At 41.6% G+C, this 22,467-nt stretch overlaps 1 protein-coding gene across 1 annotated transcript in view; it reads right to left on the bottom strand.

The window, feature by feature from the left end:
• The window catches only part of PTPRT (protein tyrosine phosphatase, receptor type T), a 1,137,038-nt gene that overhangs the window by 39,086 nt on the left and 1,075,485 nt on the right, over positions 1–22,467 (bottom strand). The window contains exons 20-25 of the mRNA XM_019513020.1: positions 17,235–17,322; positions 7,400–7,476; positions 5,913–5,949; positions 3,820–3,917; positions 2,891–3,007; positions 200–354 (exon numbers count right to left, since the gene is read on the bottom strand). Coding sequence (XP_019368565.1) covers positions 200–354; positions 2,891–3,007; positions 3,820–3,917; positions 5,913–5,949; positions 7,400–7,476; positions 17,235–17,322 — 572 coding nt within the window. The remainder of the gene's footprint in view (positions 1–199; positions 355–2,890; positions 3,008–3,819; positions 3,918–5,912; positions 5,950–7,399; positions 7,477–17,234; positions 17,323–22,467) is intronic.

The following is a 22,467-nucleotide window of genomic DNA, read 5'->3' as shown; positions in this document are numbered from 1 at the left end:
TATTGGAGTGGTCTTCTGTGCTTTTGGCTGCACAAAGCTACATGACATTTGTCCTCTTGCATGCAAGTTCACTTTGAACACTGGCAAATTATACAGTCAGAAACAAAAAGAAGCTGGGTGGTGGCTAGGCTAGATACAGTAGGAAAAAACTTACGAAAAATAGGAGATAAGAGAGAGGACGAACAGAGGGATAGCATACCTGCAGTGTACAACTATCGGCCCTGCCTCAGGAGGATTAAGGAACTTCACCTGTCGAACAAAGCCCAAAAGACCTGTGGCATAGCAAGGGACCCCATGGTCTGGCCAGCTGGTGAAGTGGAACTGACGAATCTCTCGGATCTCATGGTAGCCTTTCTGAGGAGACAAGGCAACCTCTATAACTGCAACCTCACCAATTATTATTGCTTTTGTCTTCCATTCAGAGGGCTCAGCAGACATTTCAATTTAATAATACACAACATTTCATGTACCATTTCTCATTACTGAAGATTTCAGGGTGAAAGATCAAGAGATTGTATCTTCAATTATAAACAAAGCACGTAATGTAAAGATGAGGATTATGAAGGTGGTTATCAGCTTCCCATTCAAAGTGCATTGTCTTATGTGTAGTTTAACACTAGCTGATTAGCAGCATTATGGGATAACTTTAGTGTTTGGGGGCCACAAGAGTAGCAAACCAGCAGAGTCCATTAGTGGCACAAATTCCCAACACACATTCAAAACTATACTGAGTCCTTTCCACAAATTTTTAGAAATGAAGTGAATATACTGTTAATGAAAAACTCCTATTTGACTGGTCTAGGGACAGAACTGTGTACAGCACATATAGCACAAGCAATGGAATAACAACTTTTTCCAGTATAACTCAAACCTGAAAAGAGATCATTAGAAGGAAATTAATTTGTCCCCATATCCATCCTGGGTCATTTCATGAGAGTGTTGGCATCTGTCCTGAATACAGGAACTTGTGCCCTATGAACTGGACTGATACCACTAGTTTATTCCATGCATATGCTTCAAAAGTTCTCCCAGTTATAGCATGTTGGGTGCATTTACACAAGATGCTTTACTCAAGATTACAGCAAATTACTGCAGAGTAAGCCTCACCGTCTGTATATGCAGACACTTACGATGCAGTACTTTGCTCTAATCATGAGTAAATCTGCTACCTGGAAATACAAGTAGCAAATTTACCCGTGAGTAGTTACTGAGCTGTACAGCATGTGTAGATGGCTGGCTGGGAGCAAACTTACTCACTGTCAGCTGGGCAGCAGAGGGAAGGAGACTGCTCCCTGGCCCTGGGAGATGCCTGCTGCTAGGGTGGGCTCTGCCACTGGAGCCTGGTCAGAGACAATGTTCCCATGCCCCAGCAGCAGGGAACTCCCAGGCCCTGCTTCCCAGTCGTAATCATGCAGTGGGTTGGGAACAGGCTGGGATCCTGTTCCTAGCCCCAGCTCTGCAATCATAGAGCAGGGATGGGAATAGGCTGGGAGCTTGTGCCCGGCCCCATCTCCACGACTGCAGAGTTGAGGCTGAGAACAATCTCCTCAGCCCTCGCCCCATGGTCATGGAGTAGGGGCTGGGAACTGGTCAGGTTAGGGGCAGGTCCCAACCCCAGACCCAGATCTGGTGATCGAGGTGCAGGGCCTGTAAAAAACTACAAGGGAAGGGCAGGTCCCAGCCCCCTGCCCAAATCTGCTGGTGAGGCAGCTAGCAGCAAGCCCCGCTGGGATTTCTCACCCAGCCAGGGGCTCACTGCTAACTGCCCCACTGGCAGATCAGGACAGGGGGCTGGGACCTGCCCTTCCCCTCAAACTCTTTCTAAGCCCCCTGTCCCAAACTGGAAAGCCAGGGCCAGAAGCTCCCTGCTTCTTGGGCAGGGGGATATTGTACCTGCCCAGGCTCTGGTGGTAGAACCACGCCTGGTAGCAGGCAGCTTCCAGGACCAGGGAGCAATCTCCTAGCCCCCTCCAGGAGACAGCTGTCTTCTGGTCCCATGCTCCCTGCCAGCTCCTGGGCTAGCACCCAGGGGGAGCCTAGAGTTCCCGCTGGCTACTGCAGGGGGCCCTTGCACATATAGACACCTGTTGCACATATGTTCCCACCCCCTTGCATGTACAGATGCCTGCCCAGGCATTTGCACATGTAGGCACACCCTTTGTCACCAACCTCTTGGGCTCTGACAAAGCACAGAGATTTTCTTCCTTTTATGAAGCCCTGTGATGTGCCACATGCTACTATTAGTTATTTCCAACTAAACTGTCCAGTGGTTTAACAAAACACAAAATTGGTTCATTAGAAACAGGAATATATTCCAGCATGGCTGTGATGGAGTTTCCTGAAAGGTGTCAGATGGAGAAAAAGTTTTCAAGTCATTTATTGGGTACATTAAGTGTGATCTGGGCAGGACCACGATGGTCTGCAATTCTGACTTTCAATTTCTACCAGTACTTAACAAAAGCCCCCCAAACTGCAGATTTTAGGATAAGTACATGGTTAGGCCTTCAATACTTTTTATTTGTTTTTGAAAGGGGCCTCCACCTGGCATCCAATTTTACTGATGCTTTTTTCCATCTGCAATTTCCCAGTGTGAATAACTATAGTTATTATTTATGGCATGTAGGCATCTATGTACTGGCTTTGTGGGTGCATTTAGACTTTAAGCACTAAGAAATGTGCCTACAGTTATTTTTGCTTCCATACAGTTTCTGATGTAAAATCGTTTGTAAGATATTGAATGTTACTTCCCAGAAGTCAAGTTTCTAAGGTGGAACCCAGCCAAAACTTACCATCCCCAATTATCTCCAACAGCATCTTTGTCTGTGGGCTCATGCTTCAGATTCCTGATAGGGTGTTACATTAAAGGCAAAGTGACCTGGGACTTACTTACCTTTTGTACAGTAAATGTGCGTATGACATACTCTGCCAATGGCTCTGTCTCAATTAATGTGACTTTAATATCTCCATAGACCTCTGTGTCATCTGGCCAGTATCTAACACACTTTACCTGCAACAAAGAAGAGGCAGACAGTACGAATGGATAGGGAAGTGGGTCAGATAGAATAAAATCTGACCTAACCAAACTCAAATTCAATCCAAAATGGACTTTATGTTAACCTTTGATAACCTCAATCTCTCTCCTAGCCTGCCTTCGCTTCTATGTCACTAAGTCAGCTACTTCTATAGATCAGCTCCCCATTTAACATTACCATTTCTAAAGAATTTACTTCAGCATGGCAGGAACAAGTCTCCAGAGAGGTTCTTTAAAGGTTGAAAGAATTAGAATTATGACAAAGAAGGATGGGTGAGAGGACTGGAAGCTGGGGATAAAAAAGTCTGGGAAGTGGGGAGAAAAGTGAATAGGACAGAAATACAGGATCTGGAAAATACAAAATAAACACTCAAATGGGTAAAAAAAAGAGGATAAAGGGGGGAAGGCATATGACTGCAAGACTGATCACTTTGAATAAATATCATTTCCTTTTGAGATGCTGGAAAAGCTCAATTCCTGATCTCAGTCAGGCCTGAGGTTATATTTTAATCTTTTTGCTTCTCAGGAGCAATAAAGTCTGACTTTCCTTTACATTCAGGGGAAGTAAAACACCATAACAACAGGTGCTCAGTAAGCATGACAGGCTGTAGCTAGGTAATAAGATAATGAATAGTTTAACATATTCACTTGGCCCTCAGACTGAATCAAGTCAAAGGGATTTCACCCAGCAAGCTATGCAAAATAACAGAAAGTTACTTCAACCAGTGCTATGATGGTTGCATCCATTGAGAAAATGATAGAGTGCACTGGGAAACCAGCATCCTTACCCTGCCAACTTCCACCAAGTTGGTGACCATGACAACACTTGCAGAGTTCTCTTGCCAAATCATTCTCCAGAAATCCTTCACCGTTTCTTGCATTGGTCCTAGGTCAAAAGAAGGGAGGAAAAAAGATATTTGAATAGACCATTTCCAATGTCAGCTGTTTTCTGCCTACCTATTTTATTACTCTCATATCTGATCCTTTCTTACCAGATATTCCCCTGCTCTTTAATGTGACATTCATTGAAGCATACTGAGTTTATTAATAAAAGAGATACTTGATACTGTAAGGCACATGAGATTTTAAGGCTATAATGAATGCATTATACATCCTAGTAATAAAATAGGTAAAGAGATACAGACGATAAACCAATACTGTACCTTGACAGTATCCCCTAGTGGCTCCATAATTAGAGCTGTGCTGAGATTTGCACTTAAAGCAGGACAAAAATCCCTTCATTTCACATTTTAATATTTGCTAATCATGGCAGAATAAACATGTAGAGATAAGCTCCCTTTTGAAGTTTCCCCGGAGAAGGATTTTTCAAACTTCTATGACCAAAAGCCCAGTTATGACAGGAAACAGATTAGAGCAGAATTTGTGAGGACTTGTCTCCTGTCTGCTGCAGACTAAGGCCTGCATTCTTCTTCAAAGCCCATCCATCCTCACTTTCATGATTCCCTACCCTCTACAGTTTCCGTACAGCCACACTTCTCATTCTTTGTGCCCTCAGTCTCCAACTCCATTCTGCCCCTATATGTTCCTACTTATCAGTATATATAAGGACGGAACAGAAGAGGGGCTACAGGTAGAACTTTAAGACAGGACTGTTGAGGGGGAATCATGGGAATAATATGTGCTGTGGGCAAACAAAACTGGCAATTAGGGTAGGGTTCAAGGTAAGTTAATGTGACCGGTAAGGATGTAGTACAATGTCCCGCAACCTTTTTAACTCAAGGCAGCTCTTGGAAAATGCCAGTCATTAGCTGTCTTTCATTTCTCAATTACAATAAAATAAAACAAAACAAAGCAAAACAGAACATCAAAGTTATTCGTCCATTGCAATAAACTCAGAAAGACCACAGCAGGTAAGAACACGTTTGACACTAATTCCTATTCGTATTTGAAATCTTTGGTTTAATCTTGTGAATCATATGTAGGTGTTTGCACACCTGACAGTGCTAGTATCATGTGGTAGCCTTAAAAGGATCTCATAGCATCTTGGTTGAGAAGCACTTGCATACGATGAAGTGTGGGACAGTAAGCTGTCCTGTGTGGTGGGTGATAGCAGAAGTATATCCATATTGTTAGCTATTCATGTGACTCTCACCTATAAATGTCTTCACTATCAATGTGGTCACTAAAAATCTGGGTTATGGCTACATTCATATATTCAACCACCTCTTTAGCATAATCAAATCTATTCATAAGCTCCTCAGCTCCATAAAATGCTCTCTTTCAATTCTAACATATATCATCAACTCTAAGGCATATATGCAATTCCTCCTCCTCATTCTGATGCACAGCTAGCTCCAACCCTATTTTGAAGGTATTAATTACACACTTCATTTTTAAATTAAAGTCTACAGGACAGAGGTGTAACTGGTCAGTATTACACCCTGGTCAGCACTGCACTTAGTTTTTGGCAGCCAAAAAAGGGGGTCACGTTTCCCCTCACAGCAGTGAATCTCTGGTTGCTCCTCCACTGTGTACTACTGCTGTTTCTCTGCCCTCCCTAATACCAAAGCCAGAGTAGGAGATAAACTGGAGCAGGGAAGGTGCAAGGTGTGCGGGCAGGGGACCAGGAGGGTGAGATGGATACCCACCTCCTTTCCAGTGCTTCCCCTACTACAGGAAGCACCCAGGGTTCATGTCTTGCTCACCCACCCATCATTATGATACTGCTATTAGATCTTTATGTTAACCTAGCTGAGGTTGAGCTTCTGCAAGAATACACAAATGAAGAACTGGAGCATCTTATGATCTTATTTTCTGTATGTCAATACCACTCTACGTAGTGGACTTTGCCCTATGAATGGCTCCTGGATCAGTTTAACCTTGTCTTTGGAAACATTCAAATTTAGGATACCATACTTGCCTTGAGTGGCAATGTAGTGACGAGGTCGGTGATATCCCTGGAAAAGAAACCATGAAGGTCCATGAAACACAGGTAACAGTAGGGAAACGGGCATGTATGTTATAGCTTCCACATAAAAGAATCAGCTGTTACAATATGTACAAAAACCTAAAACTAATTATTAAATGGGCAAAGAGAAGCCCTTCACAAACTTCTCCATGGAGTTACAAATGGCAGGAACTTCTTTAAAAATTCAAACATCCAGAAACATTTTGAGTTTTTAGAGAAATTCGTAGGAGACGTTTGATTGTACAAGAAAGAGACTGAGAATGTGGCATTTCTCACATTTCCTCAAAGAACAGGTGAGCCCTACAGCTGAACTATGGGCACTCTGGAAAACCTGCTTTACTTGTTTTGTGTTTAGGTTGTGTGTAGTTAGGTTTGCATGTAGTTTTGTTAGGAGATTAGACCATGGATTTGTATTAGATGGTTTGGATAGGGATGATGCTATCTCTGGCAGGGGGTTGCATTAGATGGCCTCAGCTAGGTCCAGTTATTCAAAAAGCCCAAGGCGGAATCGATCTAAGTTACACGGCTTTCTGTAAGTGGCATAGTTTAAGAAGATACATTCGTCCTTTGGTGGTGGTGGTGAGAAGGGAATCCTAGACAGGGTTCTGCCATTTTTAAACCAGGCTACGTGTGCAGAACTTCTGTTCTCTTATGGGTATAGACTGGTTTTGCGTGCCAAATTTCTGTTCTGTTACAGGTATACACCAGTTTCTAATCACTTATACCAGTAAAAGTGTATTGTCTGTATTTGGCCCTTTAGGGTTCCCTTCCAGCCTACGTCTATATGATTCTACTTAGAGTAATTAGCAAGTAAAAATCTGTGCCTTCTCATCTGAAATGCATGCGTCTGCTTCCTTTTAAAGTTGACCCAAGCATCAGTGATTTGCATTTTATTATATATATTCTTGCTATCATCCACTAACAGGGCTCTTCAAATAATGGAATATTATTAATCATTAATAATGATCAGATGTCCACAAGGAAGTGTGTGTGTGTGTGTGTGCGCACGCGCGCACGTGTGTGTGTGTGTGGTGTGTGTGCGTGTGCGCGTGCGCACTTGTGTTTCATCACAATATATATGAGAGGGAGGGGGAGGCTGCTTTTTTAAAACTATTTTCTAACACATTGAAAAAAAATCTCAATCTTTTTACACACTTCCCACACTGTACCTATGTATATAGTCAATAAGCCTCAGGTCTGTATTAATGCTATTGTAAGGGTGGTGTTATTGATTTCTGTGTTCATAGTACATTATCCCATATTCCACATATGGTTCTATCATATCTAGAAATCTCCACCTATTTAGGCTACACCGAAGGGAAGGGGGTGCAGGGAAGTACACCCCCACACCCAACATTCAAATAACTTCAAGCTATCAGTTATATCATATCTGTAGTCAGCTTCTACCAACAGCATTCTTTGTCAAACAGGGGTCTTACATCTATATAGTTGGCATTTATGTAGTCTGAGTGAGGGTCTCCATCAAGCAGTTGCAATCTCACCCTTGAATGGTCATCTGAAAGAAGGAAACAAAAATAATAATGTTAACAGTGAAGCCTTTAAAGTGCTCCATATGTAGCTAAAAGGAAGGAATATGGCTTTCATGAGGCAATGCAAGATACAGGAAGGCATATGTATCATAAGTAAGTTCTTTATCCACTGGTTCCTATAACTGGTTGACTAAACATGTATAAGTAGTAAAATGAAAGAATAGCACAGAACTTTATGAACACTTCTTTTTGCATTTAAGATTGCCTCTTTCCATCCCATGGTAATAATTTGTTTGCAATCAGCCTTATTTTATTCACTGTGATATTAGTAAAATTTGTTACAAGATGTTACATTTATATTAGGAATGTTCTTCAATTGTTGGGTTTCAAGCCAGGTCCTTGTAAGGAAGTGTTTATGTCACAAAAGCCATCACTACACTTAGAATTAACTCGTTGCTTTCCTGGCATGGTCAAAAGAGACACTAAGGACTGACAGGGCTATGGAAACTGAGATAAAAGTTGAAGCAGTCAAGATTAGGATTGTTAAGATAAGTGAAAAAAACCAGAACAAAACATTAGTAGTCCATGATAAAGGGATGTAAAATTAATGAATAGTATGAAGTTGAAAATGGGGCACTTGCTTTTTCTCTCACTCAGATTACAAGAGACACAGAGGAAGTCAATAAAGTGAAAAATAGAAAATACTATATAAAAATATTCTTTTACACAATTAAATTACTTATGGAACTCATTGTAGCAAAAAAGTATTGAGGCCCAAAATGTATTGAGGTCCAAATGAAGACTAGGCAATTTCAGAGAACAGCCCTAGTTGTATTAAATAAGGCAAAATAATGTGTCTTCATATTTCACAAAATAAACCCATCCCTGCCTGAAGTTTGGCCGAATCATTTCTCCTATGAGCAGATTATTCCCTAATTTTCCTCTACAAAAGTTCATTCAGTTTCTCTAGAGCAGCTGATGCTGGCCATTGTCATATGCAAGATCCAGGTCTAATGTGGTCTGGCAATTCTAGTGTTTCTATATAATTAAGTGCAAAAATATCTATGTAAAGACCAATTGCTCAAAACCATCTAATATTTTTGAGTTCCCAACACTACATATTTTGATCCTAATATCTGAAGGTGAGAAAAAGTGTAGATTCTATTAACTACAATTCTGGAACCAGAAGACCAGATGCTGAGCATACTGATGTGTTTACAAGCACCTCTGGAAATCAGGATCCAAATACACATGAATATTCATATACTCACAAATACTTTATCGATTTGAAAAGTTTTCAAACCCAAATGCAAAATTCATGTATGGCTACAAAAAGACATGGCTACAAAAACCCATATTTATGCTTCAAATGATTATGCCGATGGTGTATGTCAGGAGCACTATTACATTTGGGTTCAACAATACGGGCTTGTGGATGCAATGAATGCATATACATTCCTGGAACTGCATCTACAGCTCTCAGCTTCAGAAATTAACCACACTTATGGCCCAGGACAGACATAACATTTGAAGGACTCCACTCTACTTTGCGGTATTTAAAAAAATAAATGAAGTACTTCAGCATCAGATAGACACACAGACAGCTCACTGCTTGCACCCACCTGCCAGGGTATTTAAAAATTGCCAGTACAACTTGCAAAGGCATGCTCTCCAGTCAGGGGCTGCTCAGTCCTGTGACTTCGTTACTCATTAAATGGGTAGGGGAAAAGGGGGAGACAGAGGAGGCCAGAGAGCCAATGAGCAGTCTCCCATATGCTCAGCATCTGGTCTTCTGGTTCCAGAGATGGGTATGCCTGCATGCTCCATAGATTGCTGGGGATGGTCAAGAGCCCCCTCCTCTGTCAGAACTTGGATATCAGAGGCCTTGCTCCCCTTGCTGGAACCAGGAGAGTAGAGGCAGAGAGGCATGCAGGGAATGTGAAATGCTTCAAATGTTAAATCTGTCCAGGGCCTATGCCACTTTATCAGGAATTCTCCTTAACCACTTAGTTAGACAGACAACATGGCATTTATACTAGCAGCAATTTACAAAGAGACAGAGTTGATTAAACTGGACAGATGGCAGTAAAACACATTTCCTGAAGATACTTCCTCACTTGCAATTCAAGACATGGAGCCAAGTTAGTGGGTGTCAGGTGGAAAAGAAAACAAAAAATCCTGGAGGTAATGGGAGGAAGGGAGAGATAGGGGGGTGATATAATAATTCCTCTAGTGATGCCACAAGGAGACCAGATTTAGTTTATTATAACAATGTAATTGAAAAGCAACAGAACAAAAATGTTCCTGCCAAGACCATAAAGAATCTCAACTTGAATTCCTCAGGGACCAGCCATGAAAGACATCTAAGAAGAGGGCTGTAGGAGAGGACTGCGTAACCTACAGACATTTATGGATAGAAACTGGCCAAGGAAAAATATGTTTTTTACATATAGAAATAGTATTTTTTTCTTCAAGAATACAATTGTTGTGTTGCCTTTGATATAAAATAAGCTATGAAGAAATAATCACTTGAAATGAAACAAACAAACTTAAAAGACAGGAGACCTTTAGACTGAAGTCCAATATATGTTTTGGGGTGCAGTGAAATATACCTGGATTTCATTTTGGATTCTGGGAGAAATCAATTCTATGCATCTTATTGCACCTTTTATGGAAAAGAGATTTTATTTCTTATGGGAGATTTATATTGCTCAGAAGTGTGAATGGTGTGACAGAAAACCTCTGTATATACAGTAAGCATAGAAAATATTAATGATGTCATATACTTCAGGAGAGAATGGCGCCTTCAATCCTCTTCATATTTTTAGGGGAACAGGCTGGGTAAAGGTTCATGCAATAACTTATGTTTAAATCACATTTTTTCAAGGCTTTGGAGGCTGTTCAGTATGTACAATTTTTGGACAGAAGGAAGAAACAGTGTATTAAAGTCCTAATAATAGTAATAAAAAACCTCAAGTGCAGATTTTTTTTCATTTCTGGCTTGAAGGTGCTTTTTCAAAGACAGCCATTCTAAAAAGAGAGTTATTCTAAAGAGGGGCACAGGAAAGCAATGCACTATCAAGATTGCAAAACAGGCCACCACTAGAACTGAGGTTAGAAGTCAGGTCTCTCGAGTCTTGGTTCTACATTCTGCCCACTGGACCATATTGCCCCTAACATTTCTAAATTCTGGCAAGTTAAGCTCAAATTGTTGCTTAAATTATAAGCAGACTCATTTCACATGACAAAAATCGTCACACATTTCAGGGAGACTGTGACCCTCTGCTTAAGAATGAGCTCATGACTACAACTCCTAGGCCTCTCAGAAATTCATAAACATTTTAATGACATTTTATATTTCATTTTGCATTTTTCTACCCTTGTGAGTTAGCACAACCACAACATTTTACTATTACTTCTCCTACCGGTACTACTACTACTAATACCGGTTACAAAATGACAGGAACTTACTGAAAACAGCCCTGTTTCCATTTTAGTATAAAACCAGCATTGCTTCAAGCTCATGTAAAATAGCCTAATTATTCTAATTTAATTGTGATTACGTCCACATCTCATTTGACACTAGTTTTCCATCATCAAATAGAACAAATATAAATTAAATAGATGCAAGAGGCAGTAGAAGAAAAATATTGTTAGAGTAAGACTTGAAAGAAAGAGTAATACCACTGTTCCCACTGAATTCCAAAGGTATTTATTCTTCATCTATCATGTTTATTTTCATGCATTACCTTTGGTGATGTCCATAGTATTGCTTTTTCTTTTGTCTATGGCTTAGCTAGTCATCTTTAAAAGTTCACTCTAACACCTTTGCTGTAAGTGTCCTTTCTGATGTTTGAATCATTTTATATTCTTCAATAAAGTTTTCTCCCAAAAGGTATTTAAGATATAGCTTTAAAGAAAGGCTTTATGGTAGTGTTTCTATATGCCTTCTCCCCTCCCCGCCTTTATTTCTGTGGACCAAATTGTGAATCTCAAGTCATGGCCTGCATGGAAGTCAAAAGTGTGGCTGACAGCCAGAATTGATCTGTGACAGGCTCACGGCCGCAGGGGTGGCCATGATGCCCCCCGGTGGCCTCGCAGCTCCTGCCCACCTCAGACTCTAAAGTCACTCTCCCTAGATAGCTTGCCCACTGTGCTTTGTTCTTAATATTAAAGGTTGATTAAGGGAGGCCACCAACAGGCCTTAAAGGGAGCCCTAATCCTAATAATTTTTTACTGGGTCTCTCATGGACCCTGATTAGCCTCAATCCAGCCCTCAGGTCTGATAGGTCCCTCTTGGCCTGAATAGGCCCCTGTAGGGTACCTGTAGCCTTACGGGCAAATTGCATGGCTCCTTTTCCTCCCGTACACCATGCCCCAAGCCTCATGGATATTCTCTCTCTTTGATGTTAACTTATTTATACACTTGGCCCCCTTGGACTTTCTGGTCCCTCATACCATTTCCCTCTGAAGTCTTGGACCCCTGGTCCCGCATGCAGACCCTCCTCTGGGCTCTCAGACCCCTGGTCCTGCACACAGCCCCTCCTCTGCGCTCGTGGACCCTCTGGCCCAGTTCAGCCTTTCTCTGGGCTTGTGGACCCTCTGGTCTGGGTCTCATCTTTTTTCTAGGTTCCTGGACCCTTACTGAGCCCCAGTCTCAGTCTGAGGGCTACTGGATCACCAGTTCTCTAAATAGGCCTTGAGCCTGCCGCCACGGGGATCAGGGCTAAACTACCAGTGTAACTTAAATAAACAAGAAGCATCTCCACTCTCTGGCAGACACCTCAACCTCCCTTGGGGTTTAACATAAACAAAGGCCACTTGTCTGTAAAACCCGGTGGTGTTTAGCTAACTCCAGGTCCCTGCAGGCGCCCTGCTGCCAAGAGCCCCTCACTCCCTGGCTACCAGGGAGAGATGAACTGACCCGTGCAAGCTCTGGGCTTATATAGCTCCAGTCTGAGTCCTCTTCAGGTCAGGTGAGTCCCTCATTAGCTCCCTCCTGTAAAAGAGCAGACACATCCCAGTGCCCTACTTCACCATCAGTAGCACTTCCCTCTGAAAGCAGGTTATCTTATTCCATGTTGGATTACCTCCAGCGATGAGTGCTCAGCAAAGGGTAGGAGAAGAAGGAGAGAGAGGACTTAGTGTTCTTTCCCTCATGACATGTCCTCGTCCTACATCTGTCTTCACTTCTGGCACAGGGATGATTTAAGGATGTCAACCCATGCTCCCTAACTCCAGAAATGTGGTGAAAATCTGGTACAAAGTTTCAATACAATTGTCAGACATTTCCTCATCTACATTAGTAAATCCATCATGAGTCCAAACACCTCCAAACTTTTTGTCACTTCCTAATTTACATAATTTTTCCTGAGACAATTGCCCATAAATAAGTGATCATAAGGCAAGGGAATTTCTGTGTCATAGAGAATGCGTCTGTGACACAGAAACTGCTTTTGCAAAGAGGCTGCTTCATCTATCCTCATACCTTGCTTTTTCAGTTACTTATGTTAACAGATAAATCCCAAATGCAGATGCACAGACCATGTCTCTTGGCTGGGTACTGAGAAATTCTACACCCTCAACACCAGGGGAACCTCGAGACTGCTGTACTCCTACTGATGACATGTCTCACCTCCTCAGCAGCAAGAGGATCTATGCAATTGTGAATAATTTCTGAACACTTAGCTACCTCCAATTTCCCAGAAACACTCTTGTCGACTGCATTGTAGTGAGCCTCACAGATAATATCTCCACAGCCATCTGTTTTTGGCTCCAAATACAGTGGGGATTCATATGTGCCACCACAATTTGGGTTATTTGTAACTGTAAAAGCTGAAGGAGTTGAGATTGGCTTCAAGACCTACTGGTGTCTCAACAGAGATGGTCAGGGTCCTGTATTAACACAGTGCTGGAACAGAGTTATGAGCGGCCTAAAATTGGCCATTACTGAAAAAGATATAAGGGTAAGATCTGTTGGAATCATGGTAGAGCTGCTGCAAGACGTTACAAACACGCATGTCAACAGATAAGGCTAGAGATACAGAAAATGCAAATACAGCAAAACCTGAAAAAAGTTTTCAAACCACTACCCAAGGGGACTTGCATTTCCTGTTTCAGAAGTGGTAAAACAGCCATAGGGAATAAGCAAACCATGCTAATCAGCATCTGCAGCTTTTTAGTAAACAAAATTGGAACACTAATCAGGGCAGATCCTGACTCCTGACAGCAATCACATTTAAACCAGAGTTAAGCAGCAAGTTTAATCCACAGTAGTTTTATTCACTGTTCCCTCCAATCTCTGATCTATTCAGGATTCTGTGGCACGTACCCACTGAAGAAGGCATCTTGCCAATTCCTGTGTTATTTTTTCAGCTTTGCTATTTTCTAGGCCCAAGTCTTGTTTCCTTTTCTCAGGCAAAACTCCCCAGAGCTGAATTCATACAAAGGGTATGGTTAAATGTGCATTTGCAGTGGATTCAAAGGTGGAAGAAGAGCTGCTGCTTGGGAGTATAGGGCAGGTGTTACACTGCAACTGTTCTGTCTGCATGCTGCTACAGTAATGTAACTAAGCTAAATTGTGCTTTGACCCTAGATGAAGCCCCTTTAAAATTGGGACCATTTTGCTATGTTTGTATTTTGTAGGCTTGCATATGTTTGTTCATATTCTAAATGGCAAGCTTCCCTCCATTTTTGCCCTCCCCCAATCCTGATTTCCTCATAACAGCATACATGAAACTCTCCATTGATGTCAACAGGAGCTATTCTTTTTAGCTGAAGAATATGACTGGAAAAGTACAAAAATTCTATGACAAAAATTACAACAGACTGCAGTTTGATTGCTTGAAGTCTCATGAACTGCTATTACATGTTTCAAGTCCCACCCTGAGGTGGCCACAAATTACAGGCAGTGGTGGCCTGCCTGTTGGATGCTTTTCAAGTAGGGTGCCTGGGACTTCAGTGTGTGGGAGAAGATATACCAGTAACTAACTCATCCTACTTTATTTTTCACCAGATCAGAAAGATACCAGGCTGATCAAGGATGTGGGTTAGCATGGACTCCTTTGCAGTGTTCCTTCAGCCATTTCTGCACTGGCAGGACACTTATGAGGCTTGATCCAAGGCTTATTCACTGAAGTCACTACAAAGACTCTCACTGACTTCAATGGATGTTGGATCAGGTCCACACGCTCTTCAGATTTCTTCTCTTGACATTTATTTCCCTCCTATCCCCAGAGAGAGAGGGGTGCAGAATTCATTCAACTTTATTTTATCAGCTCCTACCACTTCTGTTACTAAAGCTCCTTGTTATTCCTTAGACACTCTATTGTCTTCTCTGAACTCCTGATGCGATATATTTGAAGGGGGAAAGGCCGCAATCTTCCTCTCTTACTCTGTCTCCGCTTCTATTACCTATGATTTTTCACCTTTTCCAACTAATTCTGTAATTTTTCCCATCAGCCTCTGGCTCTGAACTTTTATTCTGATGTCTCTACCTTCCAGACACCTCTTTCTCCACTCTGATTACTGTTTGCATTTCCTTGTTCAAGCACATCCCCACTTTTCTGTTTATTCCTTCTCTGTGTGTGTGTATACATATATACATACATACACACACACACACACACACACAGTAGGAATAAACAGAAAAGAGGGGATGTGAGTGAATAAGTGAGTGAGTGAGTTTATAGCCAGGAGGCAGGTATCACCTATTGTCATACAAGAATGTATGTTTGGGAGCATTTTCCTGCTATGTCATTTCCCATTTATCTTACTGGATTTTACTTCCTTTATTCATTTCCATGTGCTTCATTTGAACTGAAATGTTTCCTTCTGGGTGATCTCTCTTTCATCCTAAATGAGATGGTAACTACAGTTTCAGTGCTACTGTTCCCCCTACCTCCATCCTCAGTCATGCTTTTTCCTTACTCAAAATTAGATGGAAAATATATTGCCTAGCATGGTTTTCTTCATTATACATACCACCCACACAATGACTGTACTTGCTTCCGCACTTTACACAGCATTCAAAATGTGGTACTATCATGTCCATTTTGTAGATAATGAAACAGAAGCAGAGACGGTTAGTGACCTGCTCAGAGCCACCTAGTGAGTCAGTGACAGGAGCAGGATTAGAACTCATGAATTGCTGGCTTGCATTCCCATAATTATTCCTTTAGATTAAGAGGTCTCAAAACCAGCCTCTTTCATGATATTCTATGCCATGTATTAGAGTCTTAGTCCATGACCAAGCGAGGACGTCTAATGTTACCATGCTGGTTCTTTTGTTAGAGTGTTTTCATTAAACCTAAGGTTTACATAGCAGCCCTGAGTCTAGATGCAAATTCCCTACAGGCAAGTGGAAACAATCTCTGTTACTATAACACAAATCAGAATGAGCTTATACAGGGGAAACCAAGGCCTGTCTCCCCACAACCAGCTGGACACAAAAACTCATAGACGAAAAAGGAATAACAGAACAGAACAAAAAGCCAAAAAACACATTAGTTAATTAAAACAAAACCTAGAAAAAAGAAAGGGGTTTTCTTTGGATATTTAAAAAAAAAAAAAGACTTGTCAGGGGAAAGTCTTACTTTAGTAAGCTTCTTTTGCTCCTTTTAACCTATTACTATCATTATTCATATCCAATTTTTCTAGGCCATGTACAACCATATAGTAAAAGACAGTTTCTGTTCCAGAGAACTGACACTCTAAATCAACAAGACAAAGAAAGGGTGAGGAAGAAGACCCCATCCTTAGCCCCATTTTGCAGATGGAAAGCAGAGATAACAATGACTCATGCAAGGTCATGCAGGATGCTTGAGGCAGAACAAGGAACTGAACCTAGATTTCTTGGGTCTCAGCAAAATAACCGAACCCTAAAACCTCAGGTTTACAAGGAAAATCATTTTTCCTAGGACAAAATATGTTATTTTTCCCGGAAGCTGTAATGGATGGAGAGGGAGGGGTCAGATCTGTCTGGATAGGTTCTGTATGAATACTTTTCTGCTTAACATTAATTCTCTGCCACTGAGAGGTACAGAATATTGGGTTTCAGAGGTACAGACTGATTTGATCCAGCATGGCATTTTTTATATTCCTATGTTCTTAATAGGAAATAATGTTACCTAAATGTGTCCCCATTTATACCAGTTCAGCTCCAGAGAACTTAGTGGGACTTTTCAAAAAGTGCCTTGATTTTTTTCTTGTATTGACATTCCATACTTTTGAGCACAAGTTTTCCATTCTCTTTCCCATTCACAATCTTGTAACATCCTTATAGTCATTGCAACAACTGCTTGCTTACCAAGGTAGGACAGGATAGAGCTCAATGCCTTTAACCTGTTTTAAAGTGATTTAAAAGTAGGAAAAAGGAGCAGAGCTCTCTGGAGACCACCTGTGAGTGCTCCACAGGCTGCTGACCTCTGGTTTCAGGGAAAACTTTTGCTTTCTGATCCATGTATAATATCTGTTATATCCTGACCTCCCTTTGCACTCCCATACATGAGGTTGGTGGTGCTGCACATGTAGAGAACAGACATGTTATTGACATCAGGATAGACAGTGAGAATCTGACAGCAGGCATTTGCCCTTAAGAAGAAAGCAGTAAACACAAAACAAGAAGAAAAAAATGTCTTATAAAAAGAAACCTCATTTACTACTAACCTTCACAAGCTGGGCATTTGAACCAGGTTTCTTTAGTTAATCTATTAAAAATATTCTTTTCCACCAGATGCTTACAAACATACAAAGGAAGTTTAGTTTAATATGAATTTGCACCTACAGGAGATTATGTTCCCATATCTATTCTTATTGCGGTTTTCGTCTTCCTTGGCTGTATCCCAAGATGCTGTCTGCCCTTCAGGGAGAGCCTGTAAAATAAACAATGGTGGAGTGTTTATAAAAAAACTGGCCAATGCCTTTAGGTGGTTTAACATGACAAAGCAGGGCAGAAATGAAAGCACTGCATAATTCAACACTCAACCAAGAAAACAGCTGTTCTTGAGGAAAGAGCACATCTAATAATGCAAAAGGCACAGCTCTTCAGAGACCATTCTCATCTCTTGGCTTGCATTGGCTAAGTATCATTTTCATCATACAACTATGGATCTAAAAGGTATGGGGAACTTTATCAGTTTCCAGCTGCATACTCATAGAGAGAAACACCCTTTGGGTCTGGGATGATTGTACGCACATATACCCCAGAGAGAGACCAGATGGTTGAAACATAGAACTCAGGAGTCGATGATTTTTCCTTTTACTACACTAATGGTGGGTTACAGGCCTTCGGTAATTCCACCATGCAAACCTTCATCTTACTTTCCTAAAGAAACCACTGAAAGGCTATTTTGCCCACAGATCTGCAAAGAAGGATATTATAGCCATTGACTAGGTGCTATATATGTATGCACACTTCTAAAAAGAGGTGACGGCATTTCTAAATCAGGAATTTTATAGGGTATGGCACACATCCCTCTACTGGAAAATCGAGTCACTTCACCCTTTTGACTTTGTCCTGCGAGTCTCCATGGGCATGATTAAATAAGCTATTTTTTCTCTTGGGGTAGGCCCAGAATGAGTGTTTGTATGGACATAGCCAGAAAAATTGCACTTGTCACTGGATATGGCCAGGGGGACAACCACTCTCTGTTTGGAATATGGTCTGGAATATCTGTAAATAGGAAGAATCATTTCTGAGATGCATCCAAGGGAACTTCAGCAGGGTCAGTTCAAAGCAGCAGCAAAAGCAGAACTGTGTTGGGACACAGATGGTGCTAACTCCCTCTTGGGTGTTACCAGCGCAGCTTTTCACAGCTGACACAGAAAACCACAGTGCGAAAACTGGAGTTCTCAGCTGCAGCCAACCCAACCTTACTTTCTGCTGGAAATATAAAAAGCAGCTTTGGCAGACATTCCACTCAGTTTTTCTGTCACTCTGTCTCTCAAGCACTACTCAGAAGTAGATGCTGCAGTCCAAAGAATAACAGCACCATTGCAGATTGTTCTGTTTACCATCCCAGGAGAATAATGGTTTTATAATTTAATCATTGGGGAATCAAGTTTGCCTTTACTAACAGTAGGTAGTATTCAGTAGATCTTTTTTGAAAATGAATTTGTATGCATCTTCATAAGCCACCCAGGTCTATAATTGCGTGAGAATTGTGACGGAACAGACACTATAATTAGGATGTGCAAATCTGATATTATGATAAAACCTGATCTGTGCAACTCCCTGGCAGACCAGACCATCTTGAATTTCCCCTCAAAGGAGTTGTGAGACAGACAGTGTCAGACACAGCTATAAGCATTGTTGACAAAGATGGGGAAGGCAAGCTCCAATTCAAAAGCCCTAGAGTAAAAGGTAATAACTCAGTAATTGGTGAGGGCTTTGATCATGCATCTATTTCCTTTTACAGACAGCTGCTACCTAATAGCAACTAATCTTGTAGGCAAAAAAAATATGTAAGAGAAAGTAGGTGGGGGAAGCTCATTTTCATCTTCAAAGACAGAGGGAAAAGGCACCTTATTTTTACATTACTCTCTAGTTACAGTAGATTGTCCAGAGAATGGCAGTAGTCATTAGGTATCCCAACATACACTTTTGAGAAGAAAAATATCCCTTTTGTCATAATTGCACATGGGTGAGGTTGTCTTGTGCAAAGAAGCTACACACATGCCCAGTAAATCCCATATCAGATAATGCTATCCTGCCACTGAAACTGATGAGGATTCTGCTTTTTATGAGGTTTTCATAAGTCCTTAAGGTATTCAGGGGGAGGTTTATGACAGCTCTTCATACTGAATACCAAGGTAACTTCACAGTATACAAAAAAATCATATTCCCTCTTTGAATTGAAGGGGAACACTTCCAGCTGAGGTAGGGCATATATTCCCAATGTAAAGGTCTATTTTTACATCCACAAGATGAACCTGTTGGAACAGCTCCACCAAATCTGTATTCCATGGAGAGGTTGTTGGAAGTGTGGTCCATCTACAGGTGAAATTAAAGTGTATATATAATGGCTACAAATTAAATAGCATCTCCAGAAGAGAGGGCGTATCTTGGGTTCTCCCTAGAAACTTTAGCTGTTATAATGGATGTTTCTGAAAGGGCTGTCCACACTATTACAAAAAGCCAGTATTTCTGTCACTAGTGCAATATAAATGACTTGAAATCAGTGTGGATCAGGGTTGTTATTTGTGTGGCTATTTCTTCACTTTGTGCCCTTGTATTGCGACAGCAAACCTTCCAAGCTCATTTTGTAAAATTAGAGTTTCCTAACTGTTTACAGAATTTTAACATTCACAAGAGCTAATCCTTAATTTTCATATTTTGTTCTTTCCCTAAAGCAGTTTTATGAAGTTTAAGTAAGATATATTAATAGTAGTTAACATGAGATGGTACTGATAAATTGCACAGTTGATTTTAATCTAAAATTAAAGGGCTAGATTTCTCAAAAGAAATCAGCTTCTAAGTACTTTGGGGGCAAAAAAAAAAAAAAAATCACCCATCACTTAAATAACTGCATAGGAGTGGAGTGTTTTTTGTAAATTTGTGACCCTATGAAAGTAGCCATGGTCACATTACATTGAAGCTTTGCACAGAACAAGTTTAATGCTCAACTAATTCAATATTTTGGCTTATTTAAGGACAAATCATTTGAATTAGTACTTGAATCAATCTATTCTGACTTAAAGGATCTATTTTCTTAGACAGAGTGAAATTTGCAGCTGGCCAGAATGAAGTAACAAGTTAATAAGCAACGTCCACACTTAACAGACAGGAACAGATGGGTCCTGTGAAAACCTGTATTCTGATGCTGTCTTAAAGCACAAGTGAAAGTTACCGCAGGCATTTGTCCATATCACCTGCTGGCTCATAGTAGTCCGAGTGCTGGGCCAGTTGCAAGTCAGAATTAAAGGGTACAGAAAAGTAAATGAGTGATGTTTAAACAAGGCCTGTGCCTAAGCAGGTTTATCCACCTCTGTATATTCTTATGGATATGGATGCATTAAATAATGACAGCAGTCATGAAGGGGCAAGTCTATTTTGAGCCATAGGTACATAAAGTGCACTCAAAAAGTGTGTGCATCCTCAGTGCTAACACATCCATGCATTCACAAGTGTAAATAAGAGTCACTTCTCATCTTGCTTAAACAGTGGCACCAAATGCCACACATCAGTGTTCTGCACATGTAACCAGCCTGTAAAGATTTTGAAAGACATACTTGGATGAAAGGTTAGCCTTTACTATAAGCCAGTGGGGGTGAAGGTATATTATAAACAAATATGCAACTCAGATGTGCTAGCATAGGGTTGAAAAATACAGAGATAAAAGACTGCCATGGATGAGTGATAACTCCGGCTCACAAAGGACTTTCATAAGAGTAAAATTATTTGATATCATGTCACTAAATAGACTGTAATTTATGAGGCCTGCTGGCAAAGTAAAGTAGAATAGCAGCTCTTTAAAGGACAAATGCTGTTGAATGTGACACCAGCATTAAACTATATTATAGATAAACACATTTTAGAGAGGCATAAAACAGGGCTGGACTATTTTTGTTTAAAGTTCCTATGACACTTTTGCAAAACACATTTGTTAGCTTTGTGTTCTGCTAGATCCCACATCAGGACACCGTATTACGCCCACATGAAACTACTCTGAGTAGTGTAATCAATTTATAGGTATGACATCCTCTCTATCTTTGTAGTACTACTGGTGGTAGCTGCATTTCACTCGTAATTACAGTTTTGCCTAAATACTGTGTCCTGAAAGCTGAAATGAGCCTTCCAATAATGACTGTACATATCTAGATTACTACAGAGGGAGTTATGACCCTTTAACCAAGGACAGAACTTTATATGTGATTTCAAGACTTGTAGGCTGTGTGCAGACAAGTGTAGACATTTGGTTCCCTGGGGACAACCAGCAGTAGGACACCTTGTGCCACTGCTAGTTGTGGCCAGGGAATGCCCATGCCATGCGCCCTCTGGCATGTTGCAGGTTACCCCAGGTGGGGTAGAGGAGGCTGGGGCCAACACAGTTGCTGGCCCCAGCAGCCTTACCTGAGGTCCTTGGAGCTGGGAAAGCTACAGCTGCATTGATCCTGCAGCTAGAAGCCTGGTTGGAAGCTGGAGCATGTCTTTGGTTGGCCAGGCTCCAGTTTTGGGCAGCATGCACTGTCTCCATGTGCACTGCCCTGCTTTTTTTCTGCATATTTTTTTTAACCCCTGGATTTTCAGGGGTCAACAAAACCAAAAAATAAAAACAAAAAACCTGCATTGCAAGGTAGCAGCACAGAAAGTGCCCGAATGTGCAGTATGTGGTGCTGCAGATGCATCTGCTGTGCCACATATCACAAGGCCGCACTTGTCTGGACACAGCCATGGGGTGCATCCACACATGCAAGCATATGCACTTGCAGCAGCTCACACAGAAGCAGTGAAAATTTGAGCCAGGACTTGTTGCCTCAGCACACATGATCTGACATGCACATTGTTGTTGAGCAAGTTGTGCCACTTGGGGCAAAACACTCCTGCCTGGCTCCTCCCGGATCTTCAGCCAGGGGGAGGTAGACCCTGGGGCCAGCACCTGTAGTGTTCCCAGCAGTATAAAAAGCTGCCTTGTCCTGGCCCCATCAGTATAAAAAGCTTCCTTGGCAAGCAGCTCAGGGCTACTCACTCTCAAGAGCTTCTGGGGCCCATCCAATTGGTACCTGGGGACACTACCCCTTGTGCCAGCTGGACTCCTGAAGCAGCCCTGAGAGTTCCCTGCACCCTCTACCCACTGCAGCAGTCTGGCAGTGGGGGCTGCTGCCTGGCTGTGACCTGCTCTGCACCTGCCAGACCTGGGTGGGGACTGCACAACCAGTAGAGGCATCTGCCCCTCTGGGTCAGCTGCCAGTGGACTGTGGTTGCAGGGTTGGCCTCTGTGTGGCACTACTGCCACATGTGTCCCCTGCCCGGCCACCTGGGCAGCTATCGCCCAGAAGATGTTGTGGGTGTGGTGGCC

The sequence above is a fragment of the Gavialis gangeticus genome, unplaced genomic scaffold (assembly GCF_001723915.1).
Source record: "Gavialis gangeticus isolate Ggan-Ray unplaced genomic scaffold, GavGan_comp1, whole genome shotgun sequence".
In the NCBI taxonomy this organism is placed as follows: Eukaryota; Metazoa; Chordata; order Crocodylia; family Gavialidae; genus Gavialis; species Gavialis gangeticus.
This window is presented reverse-complemented; position numbering and strand designations above follow the sequence as displayed.